At 27.7% G+C, this 18,045-nt stretch overlaps 2 protein-coding genes across 15 annotated transcripts; both read left to right on the top strand.

Annotated features, from left to right (window-relative positions):
* The first annotated feature begins 1,953 nt into the window (after nt 1-1,953).
* LOC145186086 (spermatogenesis-associated protein 17-like) lies at nt 1,954-8,569 on the top strand. 10 transcript variants are annotated; one of them, XM_090097776.1, is made up of 14 exons: nt 1,954-1,976; nt 2,122-2,300; nt 3,342-3,431; nt 4,083-4,164; nt 4,613-4,663; nt 5,063-5,081; nt 6,551-6,635; nt 6,743-6,812; nt 6,992-7,270; nt 7,495-7,595; nt 7,786-7,833; nt 7,938-8,006; nt 8,198-8,258; nt 8,443-8,569. In XM_090097776.1, the coding sequence occupies exons 2-14, from the start codon at nt 2,233-2,235 to the stop codon at nt 8,500-8,502; spliced, it is 1,083 nt and encodes a 360-aa protein (XP_089953902.1). In that variant the 5' UTR covers nt 1,954-1,976; nt 2,122-2,232; the 3' UTR covers nt 8,503-8,569. The 10 variants fall into 10 exon arrangements, 7 of the variants coding, with proteins under 7 accessions (XP_089953902.1, XP_089953908.1, XP_089953904.1 ...); XR_016455656.1 differs by lacking the exons at nt 1,954-1,976; nt 8,198-8,258; nt 8,443-8,569 and having other exon boundaries at nt 2,087-2,300; nt 7,495-7,680; nt 7,938-8,000; XM_090097778.1 differs by lacking the exons at nt 1,954-1,976; nt 2,122-2,300; nt 6,551-6,635.
* Nucleotides 8,570-10,296: 1,727 nt separating this feature from the next.
* On the top strand, nt 10,297-17,287 carry LOC145185828 (uncharacterized). 5 transcript variants are annotated; one of them, XM_090097473.1, is made up of 6 exons: nt 10,297-10,335; nt 10,596-10,673; nt 15,613-15,805; nt 16,196-16,249; nt 16,567-16,633; nt 16,816-17,287. In XM_090097473.1, the coding sequence occupies exons 1-6, from the start codon at nt 10,312-10,314 to the stop codon at nt 16,928-16,930; spliced, it is 531 nt and encodes a 176-aa protein (XP_089953599.1). In that variant the 5' UTR covers nt 10,297-10,311; the 3' UTR covers nt 16,931-17,287. The 5 variants fall into 5 exon arrangements, with proteins under 5 accessions (XP_089953599.1, XP_089953600.1, XP_079917978.2 ...); XM_090097474.1 differs by lacking the exons at nt 10,297-10,335; nt 10,596-10,673 and adding an exon at nt 11,151-11,465; XM_080061852.2 differs by lacking the exons at nt 10,297-10,335; nt 10,596-10,673 and adding an exon at nt 13,630-14,128.
* The last annotated feature ends 758 nt before the right edge of the window (nt 17,288-18,045 follow it).

Consider the following 18,045-nt stretch of genomic DNA (forward strand, 5'->3'; position numbering starts at 1 on the left):
CACTGGACCAAAAAAAACTCAAGTAAAATTTTTTTTACCCTCTTTGATAAAAAAGAGAAATTGGCGTGTTAACCTGGGCTCTTTTAAGATTATCTCTAGAACAACGGGGTTGTTAAAATCTCTTATAAGATTTTAAAGACGGTTTACCGCTTATCTTTGGAAAATTGAATTTTATGAATTGATAAAAATTATAAATTTTAATCAAAAAAATTTTTTTTTTTTATAATACCTTTTCAAATTTTTATTTTAAACCGTATTACTTTAAGCCGACATAATATTCAATTTTAACTAAATTTTTAAAATGAAAGTGTATTATTTAAAAGTGTAATCTAGGGAATCCGAATAATATACATTGCAAAAAAAAACAAACTTGTGTAGTTTTTACTCATAATAACTGATTACTTTTTCAATCTTACTATTTCAACCGTTTTCCTTTTCTTTTTTTTTTTTTTTGGGGGGGGGGGGGGGAGGGAAGGGGCTCAAATATCATCCATATCGTGTCCAATGTCAGAACTGAATTTAAATAAAATAGAATGAGACGATCGAAGCTATTTAGAATCGAAATTGAACTTTCTTTGTCTGTCTTTGACAATCTTGACGCAGATCTCTTCTAGGTTCGGAACCATTTCGGATCTGGAGCATCTCAACTTCAATAGGATAGACAACCTATTTAAAATTGATATTTTAAGGATAGAATCTCAACTGCTCTATCAAAACTAAAGTACTATTATATAAAGTACTATTATATAAAGACTTACACTAAAGTACTATTATATAAAGACTTACATTTTGTTGAAGCTCGTCCAAGAAATGCCAAAACTCAGGGTGGCTGTCATTGAACGATTCATTTTGGAGTGTAAGGATTCAGACACATTGTTAGTACAATGACGCAGGTCATGAACAGAAAACATCTCAGGAGATTTTCTGAGCAACTACATTTTCTGATGATTGGGTCATTATTCCTTGTGTATTCCACCTGCAGACCAATGGCTTTAATCTTTTTGAGAATTGCCTGGGCATAATGAAATCTGCAACAAATTACTCTTATGTTTGGAAAAACAGCTTTGGCAGAGTTTCCCATGGCAGTTTCATAGTCAGCCATCACAGTCTGTGGCACTAAAGTTGGAGAAAATTCGCAAAGCTTTTTAAAAACACGTAGGTAGAGATCTTCTTTTCGTACAGTCATTAAGACATGCAGAACAGGCACAATCATTGTTCCTAACTCCAGTGAAATATTGAACAGCTGACCACCATGGAAGATGGCAGGAACCACATAAAATGTAGCATCAACAAACAGGATAGTGGTTAGTAGATTTCATGCAAAAGTAGCTGTGCAGTTGTAGCCATGTCTCGCATTTTCTCAAGAGCTGAAAGATGATCAAAATTTTGGGGCCTAGTTCCATAAGTGTGACTATGTATTTTCTCAAGTAAATAGTTAATAAAACTATTTTTGCACTTCCGTCACAAAGATGACGGTGCTTACACTTAAGATACACAAAAACATTGTTTTCCTTATTTTTGATGTAGCCAAAGTCCCCTGCAACATACACAAATGTTTTCCGTTTGTCACCTTCAATTTCTCTGTATTCCATTTTGCTATTTTAAATTTAAACAAAGCTTGATATATTTTCACATGCACTAGTTGGATTTTTCGATGTTTACATAAAATTTTGCAACAAAAAAAATATATTATTTGCGAAAATAATAAAAACCTTTTTTTTGAAGGATCATGTACACTTTAACCTTTAACACAAAAACCAGTTTGAAAAAATTATGCCGTCTTTGAACTGCATCACAAATGCATTAAAATTACAGTTGTAAAAAAATTCGCTTGTAAAAAAACTCGATGCTAAATTAATCGGCTTTGAAAAGTAATTAAGTTTTAAAATTACAGTTGTAAAAAATCGATTGTAAAAAAATCGATTGTACAAATTCGACCGTAAAAAATTCGATGCTAAATTATTCGGTTGTGAAAAGTAATTGGGTATTTTTAAAGTTTTTTTAGTTTTATTAAACTTTTAATGATATTCGATTATCTCATTCTATGTTCAATAAATTCGATTCTAGAAATTAGTTAAATCTTTTTCGATTCTAAGCTGTTTTTACACAATTCGGTTCTAGAACATTTTCACAAATTCGGTTCTGGCATTTTGACGCCAACCATACGATTAAGGCGTAAAACGAAACTATAATTGCTAGTTGCGATGGAGACGGCGTATATTGATTTCAAAAATGGCATTGTTATATTGTTATCTTACTGAAAATCCAATTTTACCTTTGGACCTCATGAGCTTGTTCAGGTAAACTCTTGTAATAAAGCTCTAAATAGAGGGATGTTTGAAGTAAATAACTAGTAAATTTAAGAACATTTAGGCCTCTTATAAAAATAAATTTTGACTCCTTTCCCTAATTTTTTTAGAAAAATCTGCATTGTTAACTATTTAGGGTTTAATAGATATTTCAGAGTTTCTCAAAAAGCTTGCAGACCACCTAAAAAGTCAATTTAATTGAACTGATTTGATATATAAAAAAAACAATTTTTGAAACGTTTTAAAATATTTCGTAAATACTTTAACACATTAAATAATAATAATAATAATAATAATAATAATAATAATAATAATAATAATAATAATAATAATAATAATAATAATAATAATAATAATAATAATAATAATAATAATAATAATAATAATAATAATAATAATAATAATAATAATAGTAATAATAATAATAATAAAATAATAATAATAATAATAATAATAATAATAATAATAATAATAATAATAAATCTTTGCTTTAACTTAAACTAACAAAAAGTAATAAATTTTTAACAAATAAAAAGGAGAATATTTTGATTGAATTTAAAATGGAGCTATCACATGTTCTGTTCAAATATTAACAGAATGTTTGAAATTTGGATTTACATTTTTAACTTATGATATTTTTTAATTAGGTGAATAATTCCAGACCTATTTGCATAAAAACCTTTTATAAATTGTTAACTAGCCATTCACTAATGATTTTAAAATTTGAGATTTAAATCATTTCACTAACATATTTTTAAAAAAATGGAATTTTCATGTCAAAATTTAATTTAAATTTATCATTTATAAAACATAAAAGTAATTAAAGTTTGAGAACAATTTCTTGAGAAATAAGATTTTCTATCATATTTTTTTCAAGATTTTTTGTAGATATTAAAACTTTTCTAGTTGTTTAATTAGAAACTAAGAACTATTTTTAGGTAAAGCTAAATATAAACAAAGCTTACTACAAGTTAATTAGTGAAGTACAGTAATAAAAGCAGGTTATAATTTTATCATACTTTTTTAATATAGTGGAGATGAAGAAACAAGAAAAAAGGAAAGATCTGCTGCTGTAAAAATACAAACATGGTTTCGATCACTTCAAGTGCAGCATTACATGAGGTTAAAAATGTTATTTTTTGCAAAACCTTAAGCAAAATATTACAATTATGTGATAAGCAGCTTAAAAGATAGATAACATTATTCAACAATTAAATATAAAAACATAATTTGTAGCATCAATATTTTGAATAAACTTTTTACTTTTTAAAATCAAAGTTTTTATTTACCATTACTAAATAAATCACTGTCTACTACACCAAGCATAATTTATGGGAATTTAGTTTGGTAGCCCTTGTAAAAAGAATTTTTCAAAATTCCAGTGTAAAAGTTGTTAGCATAGCATTTTATATTTTTCTTTATTATTTATTGTTTGTGAATAATAAAAATAGTATTCACCAATAAAGTAATATTAATCTGGAGCATGCAATGCTCTTTGTTTTTACTCCTGTTGCATTATCTTATGAGTAAATTTCTTATAAGATAAAGCTTTTAAACTTACATTTTGTCTTTCAACTTTTATATTGAAATTGATTTCTAAGTAGCTTTATTAAGACCAATATTTCCTTACAAATAAATTAATGTTCTTATTTCTTTAATTTAATGTTCTTATTTCTTTAATTTAATGTTCTCATTTCTTTAATTTAATCTCTAACTAGTTATAAGTGCATTGAATAATTGAAAAATTAAATGTGATAATGATTTGAATTTTAGACATTTGCACCAGTGCGCAATAAAAATCCAAAGAGTTTACAGGGGGTTTGTTGGGAGAAGAGTATTTGAGCAACATGTGCAGGTCTATTAACTGTTCTTATTGTATGCATCCTTGTTTGCTACTTACTAGACATGCTACAATAACCACAAGCAGGCATGCAGATAAAATGGTTAAATTAACAAAAAGTGTAAAGAAGTTTATGTTATAGTCCTTTATTATGCATAGGTTATGCTTGAAAGTCCAATTATGGCAATATTTTTTTCAGCATATAATGTTTTTATTATTTAGTTTATATTAGTTAATTACAAAAGTAGTTCATTTAGTTGTTGTTTTTTTCTCTAAAAACTTTAAAAAAGAATTTCAGTAAACATTTTTTAAGGCATCAAAAAAAAGTTAAATGATTTTTCTTTATTTTTCTAATATATTAGATTCTCCTGACTTTTATCACTGTTAGGTAACTTAAATAAAATATGCAGTTTGTAATAATCTTTTAACAATACTTATTTTTAGTTTTAAAAATTTTATTTAGAATAAAGCAAAACAGTTAAGACAAAATTTCTATAACAAAATGGCAACTTTGGTGAGATTTTTTGGTATTTCATTATGAATTTATTGAAGTTCTAAAATGAAAATAATAAAAAAATCTTTAGAAGCAGTTTTTTACAATTATAACTTTCAGTCAGTGGATTATAAATAATATTCTAAAAAGAAGTATTACATAAAAATGTATACATAACAAAGTTATACTATTATTAATCAATTAATTACAAGAACTCTGATCAATTTGAAAATATTTTTTGTTCTAGTCTAGGGCCTTTATATCTATACTTACTTTTAAAGTATGTTTTTCTGAATGTCAAGTTTCTCTTTTTTTTTATTTTTCTCTTGTTAGTTTATCAAGTTTTCAAAAATATGGCTTTATCATGCTAAACTTTGGCATAACTTTATCAGTCATATATAAAAGTTCTCTTATTTTTAGATTCAATCCCAATGGAGAGGTACGTTAGTTTTCTATAATCATTATGCTAATTTTTAATCAAAATTCTTTTAGCTCCAAAAATTGGTTGATTATTCCTCCTTTCAGTCTCTTCCTCCCTCTTTTACCCTCTGGTAAACCCCATAAATCAACATCTACAATTCCTACATACAGTAAAAGCTATAAATCATATGAACTTATTTTAGTACCCAAGACTTCTAAAATGTTTTTTTTGAGAAAACACAAGTGGTTAACAAAACTGGGCATTTAAAAGTCCTTAAAACTTAAGAATGATCAATTTTAAGTGAACTTGTAAACCTTTTAATCTATGTGAATGTATCCATTCTAAAACTGGACTAAATTTGATTGCCATGTTTCTATCAATGTTTTCACACATTAGTTAAGTATTTTTAACAACTTTTTATCATTTTCAAATGAAAAAAGTGAATAAAAGAAATTTTGTTGCAATGTTGAAAGTCTATGTGCTGGCAACCTCTAGTAACAGTAAATGTAACAGTAAGTTACACTTGCAGTCACTAGAGGATGCTTCATTTATTTTATTTTATATCTAAGTCTACTTGGAAAGCAAAAATTAATAAAAAGTTGCTATGTGAACTCAACACTTGAGAAATAGCAAATTCACACAATAATTCTAATTTGGTTTAAAAAAAAACGGTAGGAAATGTAAATTTGTTGGGGATGTTCCATTACAATTTTTTAACTATTTTGTAAATTTGTCAAGAAGTCTGGTAGTATGGTAATATTTTAAGTTGGAAGAGGCAGAAGACCAAAAAACAGGGAGCTGACACCAGCTAAGTTTTATAAAACCTTATATGCAGAGAGGATGGTGCAGGTTTTCAATCTAAACTAGAGCATAAATAGCAGCTAAGAACATTAAATAAGTAATATAAAATGAAATTATAACTTTTGTATTGATTTAGCAAAAGATTAGTTTTTAAAATGCAATTTGTTATTTTTCTTATTTTATAGCAAAATAAGTTTTGAAAATGTATAGGTGCTAATTAAAGACAGGAGCTAAATAAAAATGGGACTGAATAGAAAAAATGTACATATTTATCTGTATAAGTATGTCTCATGTATTAATAGTTTTTCAAATTATCATAGTTGCTTTATGAACATTTTTTGCATGAGTTTAAACTGATGTACTAAATATTTGAGTTTAAAATATCAATAAAAGTAAAGATTACTTTTCTACTCTGAAATAAAAGTTTTTTTAAAAATTGTTGAAATTGAAATACTGCTTTAAATAATTGCTGAATATCCCTCACAAATGATTAAAAAATATAGCTGCATGCTTTGAAAGAAATATATCTGCATCATAGAAATATCATTCCATAAAACAAAAAAAATATGAAAAGGAAGAATTTCTTTTCATGTTTCTACAGAACTTTGTTATGAATTTTATATCAAAGTTTGTAATATGGTAATTGTTACGAATAAAAGCATTTTGGGTTGTGTGCAATATTTCAGGCTTTTATGTACGGAAGTACAAGTTGAACTTTTATGCTCGAAGAGACTATTTAATGGCATTGAAAGCAAAAAATGAAATATTCAGGTAAGTCAAGCATATGAAGATTCACCTTTAAATGAAATAGAGTTAAAAGTAGAAAAGGAATTCTAAATTTTTTTTAAACATTATTAGTCTAAATAAATTTTTTTCAGGGAAAAATTGCAAGAGTTTTCAAGGTATGTTGCTCTGGAAAAAGAGCATGAAAGAAAAAGAAATGAAATGGTTTATAATAATTAAATAATTAAAATAGTTTTTTTTATTTTTGATAAAACTTTTGCAACAAAAGAACAATGAAAGATTTAATGTATAGCTAATATGTAATAACAAGCTAATAATGTATAGTATAACAATATATAATATACAGCTAATATGTAAATTCTATTTTTAAATAGTTTTTATAGGAAGAAGATAAGTTGATGAATCGAAAGATGCACTATCTTTTAAGCACAGAAGTTTGTAGAGGTATCTACAACTCCCCAAAAGCATTCCTTGGAAAAAAAGAGCTCTTGCTTCGTCAATCAAAACCATTAAGTAGCTTTGAGCGCAATGAATTGTATACAAAACAAAGAGAAAGGTTTTTAAATACTGTTACTGGTATACCAAGATATTCAGATCAAGATGACTTAAAGGATAGCATTATGAAACTGAAAAGTCCTAACATAAAGACAGTCTGGCCACAGGTCATTATTTGTCTTTCATTAAATGCACATAAGCAAGTTGATATTACTATCTTTTGCTAGCTCAATATAAGGCGTCTTTTTAACTATTATTTTTTTGTGATGTTTAACTAATTAATGTCACAAATATTGTAATTTATTAATCAGGAGAAGCATTTCTTTTAACTTCTTTTTATATAAAAATTAATTAAAATTTATACACACATGCTCTTATGCTTAATTCTTAGGGTCCCTTTCGTAGTCCTAAAGAAGTACGCAAGCAACGCTTAAAAAAGCTGCAACCAACTCTCAGGGTCACGACAGAATACAAATCTGAAGAATCTTCTAGGTGTATGATTTGTATTTTGATTTCGAATATGTTAATGAAATGGTTATAAATACGTTTTTCACCTGCAGCTAAGTTTATTAATCAAGTAAATATACTTGAAATTATTGTGTTTGGAATGTCACATCTGCTGTCTTTAGTAATCTTGTTGGTTTTACAAGATAGACTTTGTGTTATGTGTTTTTTTTTTTAGAATATTATGGCGAAATGATGATTCAACCTTATTTATTGCGGATGAAAAGTAAGTTTTCAAATTTATGATAGGCTTCGCATTCTTTTGTTCTTTATTTCTTTGTTGCTCTCCCATGTAAAAGATTATTTACTCAATGACCTTTATTTGTGCAGGTTCTTTTCAGCTGCTAAACCAAAATATACTTACAGCCCATCTTTGATAGCGTCGACACGCTATGGAAGGTTCCATAAGTCATATTATAATGTTAAAATTTCATTGTGAATTTTTTTGTAACTGTAATTATTCTTCTAAATCTTACTAAAAAGGTTGTGAAAGATTAAATCTTTGCAAAACATCTGATGTATTATAAGTATTGTATTAAATTTCTACGGTTCTAAGTAACTTTCTTATTGTTGAATTTATGTTATTTTAGTTTAAGTTATGGAACACAGAATTTTCGTAGCTATTCACCAGACAAAATATTCCATAAAAAGGTATTAATGTTTTGCATTAAGCATTGAGTATTTCGTTATTGGCATTTTCACACATGGTTAAATTATTTTATAAACAAATTTAAATAACTTCATTATTAATGCAGTTTAAAGTCAATTGAGTGAAGATAAAAGAGCATGTTCATACTTGATGCTATGAAATAAATTCTTTTTATTTTGCTTCTAGCCTTTTCAATGCGTCGTTTCTCCTATTCCGATCTTTGACGATATTGGAAAAAAATATTGAGGGAAGTCGAAGTCTTCTTTTATGTTTGTAGAAATATGTGTGAATATTTTCAGATAAAATTACTTGTTAACTTATTGTTTTTATGTACATTAATATAATTATATTAGCGTTTAGCAAGAAATGCATGGTGTCCACAGTCCTGGAATGCAAAAGCATATAAAGCACATTTGTTTAAAAGCAATTGAATAGACACTGATTTAATTTTTGAAAAAGGACCTCCGAAACGGAAAATTCAACTTTTATCAATTACTCTGTAGTTTTTTTACAACGTCTGTAAAAAGGAGACACTTCTGTTGAATTTTATTTTGTCTAAAAAAAAATTTTAATTGTAAATTATCCTTTAAATAATGGTAAATAATCCATAATTTTTTTACGATATGAAATGGGGATGGTCAAACTGTGGAATATCTCTGCGAAGAATTTTTTTATTTTTAGTTTTTAATCATTAAGCAAAGAAGCAGATAGCAACAAGCTTTGGAAACTTTTGATAAATTTAATAGAAAATTGCCTTCCAACATTGGAAAATTTATAAAGCAGAATATTTCTGATATCCTCTAACTAAGAGCCAGAAACTTCAATACTTCTCGCCATTCAACTGAAAGAAGGGGGTGTCAGTTTAATGCTAAAGATGAAGGCCAATTGCTTTAGTACTTAAAAAACTCTCAAGCATTCAGTCAAGCTCTAGATGAATTTATATTCATTAAAGATTATTTACGAGCTTGTTAAAAGGTTAATCGGCTTTGACCTTTATGGTCAATACCGGTTAACCTCGTGAGTAGCCTTGAATGTCTTGATACTTTTCTGATAAAGGGGTATTGAAGACAAAATTAGTGGTCTGGCATCAACTGGGATAGTGGTATTCTTAAAAGTGCTAAGTTATTAAACAATTTAGCTTTTTTTTAGTGAAAAGTAAAGAAGGCATTTTTAACCTATGATTAGAAGGATTTCTGTCGCTTAAGGAATTAGACAAACAGCCCAGCGTAAATTTAACTTTCAGAAAAAAGTTATCCAACTTCAATAAGACATCAAAAAACGTTAACCGTTTTCTTCAAATGAAGATGACAGTTTACATTTTTTGATATGTCTAACCCTAATATTTAGTTAGATGATCAAAGGATAATTCATACAGGAAAAAATTACAGAAAAATTTGAAAACAAGTTTAAATATTTGCATACAGTTTAGTGTGATAATAGCATTTGAAATTTGTGGTTTCATTTTGAGCGAGAGTTAGATTTCAAATTACATACATTAGGTTATTATCTTTGATTTGAAATGTAAGCTTGTAATTTTAAATTTAATTTTATGAATCTTAAGTGTTCCTTTTAAATGTCGCTCAAGCAAAACCAAGTTCAGATTGGCTTAAAATGTAAAACACATGTTAGAGACATTGAACTTCTACAGCTTAAGCAAAATATGACTGGCTCTCTAATGTGAATTATTTTGGATTTAACTAGTGTGCGTTTAAATCCAAAATAACTTAGAGTGGATTAGATTTTTTATCTAAGTTGACAACCATTTCAAAAAATACTATACGAATATTAGCACTGGAAGCATAATATATTTTTGTTTTTATGTTTTCTTAGTTGTTGGAAAGTAAAAGAAAACGAAAAACTTGATTTGATAGCTGAAAAGTGTTTACTTTACATAACGTTGATATTATGTAAATTTATTCTAGACAAATATCATCTTATTTAAGTCTTCTAAACATTCTGCAGTCTTAGCTCGATTTTTTAAATGCAAATAAAAATACAACTCAAATAAATTTTTAAAGTTTTGATTGCATATAAAAAAAAATTTGTGTTCCATAAATGAAAATCGATGAGTGGAAGCAGGTAAAATATAAAACTTTTACAAACTTAAGAAAAATCTGCTTACTATTATTATATAAATATATTTGTATTACTTAATAAAAACTTATTGAAATCTTTTTTAAAAACGACTTTTCGGCTCACGTAAGTATTAAGATTCAGTTCTTGAGGTTAATCAGTCTGGCCACCTCCTCTTATATAGCTAATCGTCTACCTACATAATCTAAAATAGTGCAAAGCTTTAGGACAATTTTTGCATATATACAATTATTTTTTTTTTTTAGATTAAGGCTGAGATTTCTCATTCTTTTCACAGACGCCATAAAAATCTTGCCATTGAAGGCACTTGCCATAAATTTCAAGTAATGTCTTTTTAAATACTTTTAATAGACACAGACAAATTAAAAATTACGGATGACATGTTGCAATCTCTGCACACCTACACTAATCCTCGTCTAAAAATATTTGCTTTGTAATATGAAAGCAGTATCTCATCCGCAGAGGATTCTTCTGATTTTAAACCTGATCATTTTCATAAAAGGAAGACATTCTCCTTAAGCTTTTTCTGATTGAGACTGTTAACTGCTAAATCATATCATTAGTGCAAAAACAAATTATCGGAATGAGCTTAAACGCCGAATGAAAACCATATCCAAGTTGATGTTTTGAACGATGTTTTTAAGAAAAACTTATTGAAAATGTTCAATTACTTAAGCTAAATTCTATAACTTTATTGTTAAAAAAATTTATCTTACTGACAACACAATAAAATTATTCTTTTATCGAAAAAGTCCTACGGAATTACCAGTTTTTGAGATTGACACTTGAAATGTTACTTTTATGTAAGTTTTTGTATTAACCGGAGTGATCTTTTGTTTTTGTATTAAAGCAAACCAATCAAAATCGCTGTTATTATTTGATTGACATGTCTGCCAAATTTTTTTTTGATGAACTTGCATCTAAAAGAAGCTTCAGCCGCTGTTCTAAATGAAGAATTCACTGTAAATTTTTTTTGTTGAATAAGCAATTGTGTAGTTTACGATTAAGTTCAGTAGTTATTTGAAACATAAAGCGTAATCAACACACAGTTGATATGAAGGCAACCAGATGAACACCATAACTTTAGGATCGAATCAGTATTTCAAAACATCTGGGTATGTTCCGATAAAACTTTTTCTATTAAAAAGCGTGCACTTTGATTTAAAATCTCTGATTTGCGGACCATTAGGATCCTGGAATTTTCTTTTTATTATTTCTCTGTAACATTTTTAAATATATTTTTATTATTTTTTATTTTAAACATTTTTCCTTTTTTAGTTTTATTTTAATCTTATTTGTTATGAGAATTCAACTTAAAATATTCAATTATATATATCAACATATGAACCTTTAAGAAGTACATTTAAATTTGAAAGCCTATAAAATGTTTGTTATTGTGAACCAGTTTACTTAATAATCCTTTTAAATTTTCCGACCAATTTTTTTGTGTCAAAGTTCACTGCAACTCCAACGTTTTGGTACGCAAGTAAGATTTATCAAAATTGAGCTGCGATTAGTTAGATTATAAACATGATTATTTCTTGGCGCAAACTTTAAATAACACACAATTATGTGCAAAATATATTTTATGAGAATAAATAGTAACAGTTATACATCACTTGTCTCTGCACCTGAAAATTGTTGTAAATTGTAATTGCATGCTGAAGGTAACCTCAAAAGCTTCTCTTTTTTTTAAATTGCTTTTAAGCTGTTATTAGAATGACCTGAATTCTTGTAATAAACAAATAAAGACTAATTATTCTAACGGGGAAAAAAAGTTTAAATTTAGTAAGCGCTAAAAAAAAAAGTGACTAATACTACAGCAGTATATTTTGATTATGAGGCGCATAAGGTGGTATATTAGTATACAAGGCAAATATTGCAAATATCAAAAAACTCAAAAATGCTTCAATATCCTTTTAGCATATTTGAATAGTTGACGTCGATCGCAAAGAAACTTAAAGTTCTAATGCAATCGCAATTAAATGATATGTTAAACCGGTCTCAATAAAAACACATGAAGTAGGTAATAATATATAAATATACACGCCATAAAATAAAAAGCCTTCATAGAGTGATTTATAGTGGAACAATTTGTAAAAAAAAAAACTTTTATCAGCTTTTAATTACAAAAATGTTTTAAATCTTAGTTTTTGATATTTCACCTCGATCCAATAAAATGTTTTATGCTATTTAAATAATTAGGCCATAATCAGATGAAAATTAAGAAAAATGTGACAGCAAATATTATAAATAATATCTAAACGTTGGTGATAAGCTTCTTTCATTTATGGCTTCTTGATTTTTAATTGCGGTCATAAGAATTTAAATAGTTGCTGTTAATGGTCCGGATTTTTGTAATGTAAGTTAGAAATAACGCAAAATTTCATAAAAATCTTTGTTTCTTTAGGTCCTCAAGGATATCGCAGTAAAATGTGATATTTAATGTTTCCACAACGATTTAAATGTAGCTTTTACTTCCTAAAATGTTTTGTGTCGGCTCCGTGTAACAAAAAACTATGCAATATCATGTTACCAACATCTCATTTAACTTTTTAGCCATCTAATTCTTTAATTGCAGGTTCTTCTCAGATTTATTGCAATTGCGATGCGCATTAAAATTTTTCCGAAAAATTTACAGTCATACCACGTGTATATAGAAATAGGTTTTTCCAAATAGCAAAATTAATGCAAAAAAGTTCTCATAAAAATTTTAATAATTTCTTATTTTAGCATGCTACTATTTCTAGTGAAACATCCAAAGTTTTGTTTTTGTGCATTTCGTTTTCGATTTCGTTCATAACTTTAACAATGTTTTTAAAAAAATATTTTCCTTAAAGAAAATAAGAAAAGGAGAAATGTTTGAATGACATCGATGTTGGTAATTGTTACTGGCAAAACAAATCTCTTAAGTATATTAAGTCGTGTCCCTGTATCGAAATATAGTTTTACGATTTTTCATAATTTAAACGACACGCTCATAAATTCTTCTGCCTGAAAATTTGAGAGAAATATCCTATAGCGTTTTTTTTTTTTTTTTTTTTTTTGTTTAGTTTTTTTTTTTTTATTTTTTTTTCCTTGTGAAATATTATCAACATCTTTTTAAAAAACGTGGATAAGAATTTTTGTTTTAAAATAACACCTCGAACTATTTTGTGATAATAAGAAATGGTTTTCACATAAAACAAAAGCGTATTATTTAAACAAATAAAATCCAACTTAAATAAATATAGCGTTCCTTACGCGACCCTAAAAACAACCATAAATGTAAATTGACACTCACTAAATCTCTGTCATATCTTCATATCGTAGTAAAACAAAACTCATTGCAAGCTCTTTTGTCACAAAAAAACATCATTTCTGGAAGCATAATAAGTACACATTTTTAATAGAATTAAAGATTCATGCTGTTTAACTTGACTTGCTTGGATATATTTTATCGTCCACCCTCCCTTGGCACTACTAACAATAAAGTTGATCGAAGGAGAGTTATTCAGTAGCCTTTATGCCAATTAAAGCAACGTAAAACAAATAAAAATACTATCAGTGAGTTAAGACGCGATACGGTAGAGCTGCAATACGAAACGAACTTAGGTCTGTATAGCACGTGTGCCGTATGAAACCATTAAAATTCAAACTTTTCAAATCGAAGCAAGGAATTTTTTTTGGTAAAGACTTAATAAAAATGGATACGTTATATTTTTGCCGCTTTTGTGTAGTTGTTCTTGTTCTGGAGATTTGCAAGAATGACGCTCGGGGGATACCAAGCTCGAGTAAGGTACGTTAACTTCTTAAGAAACCAAATTGCTAAATCCGTTAGATAAATATTTTGTGAAAAAAACTAAGAAAAAGAGAAATTGAGGAAGATGTACAAAATGAACGGTGTACAGAATATTATGGCTTTAATTTTTTTTTTTTTTTTTTCTTCATTTGGAAGTAAAGCCTTTATTTCTCAAATAATATTTATAAAAAACTTTACGCAAAGTTACATGTTTAGGTTTTCAAATTTAAAAATTTGAAATTAAAAAATAAGGAAATACGGAAAACCAAAAGAAGATAGTAAGGTTGTTGTAAAGTATTTCTATCGACCACCCTCGGGTATTGGCCGCCCTTGGGTATAAAATTGTTTGAAGTTTATTATTGCCGCTTTGGAATAGATTTAACACAGTTACTCCATAGTATTTTAGCTTAAAATACTATGATAAACCCGTGTTGTATCTTTAGTATGAACAGGGTAATATTTCTCATAGGTTGAATTTACGGGAAAATCAAGCATTAGCTCCAGTGTTTTTATAAAGACAAATTTGAATTTCTTTCGCGCCGCATTGAAACGCATTCAATTTCAAAGTATTGCAAGGGTTTAATAAGAGGAGTGTTTATACTTCTACCATATTCAAAGTTCATTGATTGAGAAGTGACAGCGGGCACCATATTTCTACGTCCAATTGCGCACTCGCACAACACGTTGTACATTTTGTTTGTTATTTGCCAAAATAACATTGTTTTTTAAAAGCAAAAGAAAAGGACTTAGCAACTAATTTCCTTTCTGATTTTTATCGAGTTTTATTTTTAAGCCTGAACAGACGCACGCCAATGTTAAAACGCGATTAGAAGAACAGCTTTAGAATAACATCTATTACTTATTAGTTTAGCTATGCTAAACTAATAAGTAATAGATGTTATTCTAAAGCTGTTCTTCTAATCGCGTTTTAAATTTACAAAACGCACGACATTTAAATATCGTTTAGAGAGCTTGCGTTTGTAACGTAATTACATAAAGTTTAAAATAATGTCAGGTTATTTGTTTTTGTGAAGAGCCTATCGCAAGAGAAACAACAACTCTTACGCCGTATTTGTAAGCTGGTTCCGTAGTGTCTTTCTCTTTCATAACCTATGTAAAACAAAATTATTGGTGGTAAATATATGGTTTGTTCCTATCAGAAATCATAGAGAGCTTTCTAACGAATGATTCCTGATACCATCATCACCACATTCATCAAAACAATTAAAGTTAAATTAAAACGATAAAGAAATCTTTAGGGCTGATTGACCGGAGGGGGTATTTAATTATAAGTTTAAACTAATATCGTTTATTTCTCGAACTAATTTCTCTACTAAAGTTATTGATTAAGTAAACAATATATAAAACAAATTTAAAGCAAATCACTCGAAGTTTGCATTTGATTAAAATTGAGTAAATATTTGCGAAATAAAAGCCTCACAAACATTAACGTCAAAAACTGAATTTTTTGTTCTTTTTAGATTGGATTTAAAGAGTCAAGGGGCTTTTGTCCAAGTTATATTGACAACGAAGTTCATTCCACTCACTCACAAGTTGTATGCTCTTCGTCGTTATCGGATTGTAATAACGATCAGGATTGTATGATTGGTTTAAAATGTTGTTCAGACGGATGTGTTAAAAAATGCACTCCTGTAATAACGGAAACTGAAAAATGTTAGAATTGCTTGATTTTCATTATAATGTTACTATTTTTTCTGATTATTATAGGCCACTGTATCTGCATATATAAAATGTAACAAAGCGGAGAGTGATTGCAAATGTTGCAAATAAGCTATTAACAAACACCAAATTAAACTAATCGAAAGAATTTGGAAAAGGAATTTTGAAACTATTAAACAAACGTATTTAAATATTTTTGTTTGTAATTTTTGGTAGCCCGCATGCTGTGTGTTTCAATTTTTTTTTTTTTTTTTTTTTTTTTTTTTTGTATGCGCGTGCTTTAAAGGAAGCGCCACAGAAGAAAAAATTCTTTAAAATTTATATTTTAAGAAAAGAAATAGAAAGCATCGTTTTGCCTAAATTTGGATTTTTTTTATACTTTAGTGGCGATTGCTCACGAGCCGAAGATATTTAATTACAACGATTCACAAACGCAAGGTATCAATTTATTATTTTAAACAAACTTTTTCATTTTGTTTGCCACTTAGTTTGAAATTTAATTACAGCATTTTCCTATTACCACTATTTCTTTTTAAAAATATTTATCTATTAGTATAAAGTTCTATGGGTAAAAAGACTCTCTATAAAAAAAAATTATATTTAGAAATTATATTAAAAAAAATTATATTTAAAAATTATATATAGATTCCTTTAAAATACAAAAAGGTTTTCAGATAACGTGACAGTCTTAGGTGTGGCTTTGTTCTTATTAGCATTATTCTCTATTTCTTAATTGTTTTGATTTCTTATTTTAGAATGTGCTTACAAAGGAACTATATACAAGCACAACGATACTTTCACCAATGGAGATTGTAGAATATGGTAAGTTAATTATGAAACTACGTACGTCATTAAAGCGATGTTTTTTTTGTTATTTTGTTCACTGAATTGAAGATTTCTTTTCGTTTCTATTTTTCTTTTGTTTTTTAAAAACGAATATTTCCTCTATGCATAAGCATAACAGTTTGAATATTTGTTAGGATGTAAAAATGTTATTTCTCTAGTCACTGTCTTAATGCTATTATCAATTGCGGACCTAAAAGAGGTGATTGTACCAGCGGGAATTTGTTTCGACTTAACGCAGTCTCTATGAAGCAGTTTATTAAAGGAAAACGATGATTTAAATTAAAGAAGAGGAACCTCCTAAATTTTAAACTAAAATTTAGTAGTTCCCCTTGTGTTTCCATGTGACATTCACACATGTCACAAAATCATCGCAATCATAATGAAAGAGAAAGTGCAGAGCAAGTCTGTAACGATCATCCGAAGATTTATAAGTAGCCAATACCAAAGAGCGCAAGATTTCTTAGCTTAATGAAAATCTAACTTAAAATATCCGCTTAAACATGCAAATATGCAATAATGCATTGTATGGAAGTGAGAGAAACCTTCGAAAACAAAAAACAAAAACTGGTCTTTGAAATGCACAAGTGTAAATATTGTTTAAAATGTAGAATAAAATGAAGTATTTATTTCTTTTTAAATTTTCACTTGCACAGAAAACGAAAATGGTTTAATTCTTTTTATAACAAAAAAAGAAAGAAAGAAAAAAAAAAAAAAAAAAAAATTAAGAACTGATTAAACAAAATAAAAATATTTTATTGAAAAAAAATAACATTTGAAATATAGGAGATGGTCTATTCTAGTAAAGAGTCGAGAATTACTAAATAAATATTCCTTGTTCAAAATAATTATTCAAATCCTATTTGAAAATGTAATTCCGTATAACCTTTTATACTATTATGTTTATTACGTAACACTTCATACTTTTGTCATTCTTAGTTTGAAAGGACAAAATGTTTTTAGTGAGTTTTAGACAACAAGCGACATTTTAAAAACATTCGTTAGAGACAGTAAAATACAAGAAAAAGCATCGTCGTTTCACTTTCTTTTTTCTATTTGATTTATATTATTCCAAAAAAGGCAACAATATAACTGAGCGAAAAAAATCTTTTAAAAAATGGCCGTTACCATTTATTCATATCAAAAATATATTTCAATTAAAAAAAATCTAAACCTAGACTTTTTTCACAAAGTCTCCATATACGATGGTCTTTAAGAGGGTATCAAACTTGTTAACAATGAAGAAGATTGTAAACAGGTCGCATGTAAAACTAATCGTACTTAACAAAATCTTGCGGAATCATGTCAGCGGTGAACACAAAACAAGTCGAAGTAAAACTTTATTCCCAGAAGAGGAATTAACAACAGCACCACACATGCAGTTTTTGGTG

The sequence above is a fragment of the Hydra viridissima genome, unplaced genomic scaffold, assembly GCF_058129835.1.
Source record: "Hydra viridissima isolate aposymbiotic clone 2 unplaced genomic scaffold, HvirCarnegie_v1 scaffold_9, whole genome shotgun sequence".
Lineage (NCBI taxonomy): Eukaryota > Metazoa > Cnidaria > Hydrozoa > Anthoathecata > Hydridae > Hydra > Hydra viridissima.

Coding starts and splice junctions, on each gene's coding strand:
- LOC145186086 (XM_090097776.1), top strand. CDS start 2,233: ATGGCATTGTTATATTGTTATCTTACTGAAAATCCAATTTTACCTTTG. Junction 7,596..7,785: donor AAATCTGAAGAATCTTCTAG/GTGTATGATTTG, acceptor TTTTTTTTTTAG/AATATTATGGCGAAATGATG. Junction 8,259..8,442: donor ACAAAATATTCCATAAAAAG/GTATTAATGTTT, acceptor TTTTGCTTCTAG/CCTTTTCAATGCGTCGTTTC.
- LOC145185828 (XM_080061852.2), top strand. CDS start 13,967: ATGAAACCATTAAAATTCAAACTTTTCAAATCGAAGCAAGGAATTTTT. Junction 14,129..15,612: donor GGATACCAAGCTCGAGTAAG/GTACGTTAACTT, acceptor TGTTCTTTTTAG/ATTGGATTTAAAGAGTCAAG. Junction 16,250..16,566: donor CAACGATTCACAAACGCAAG/GTATCAATTTAT, acceptor TTCTTATTTTAG/AATGTGCTTACAAAGGAACT.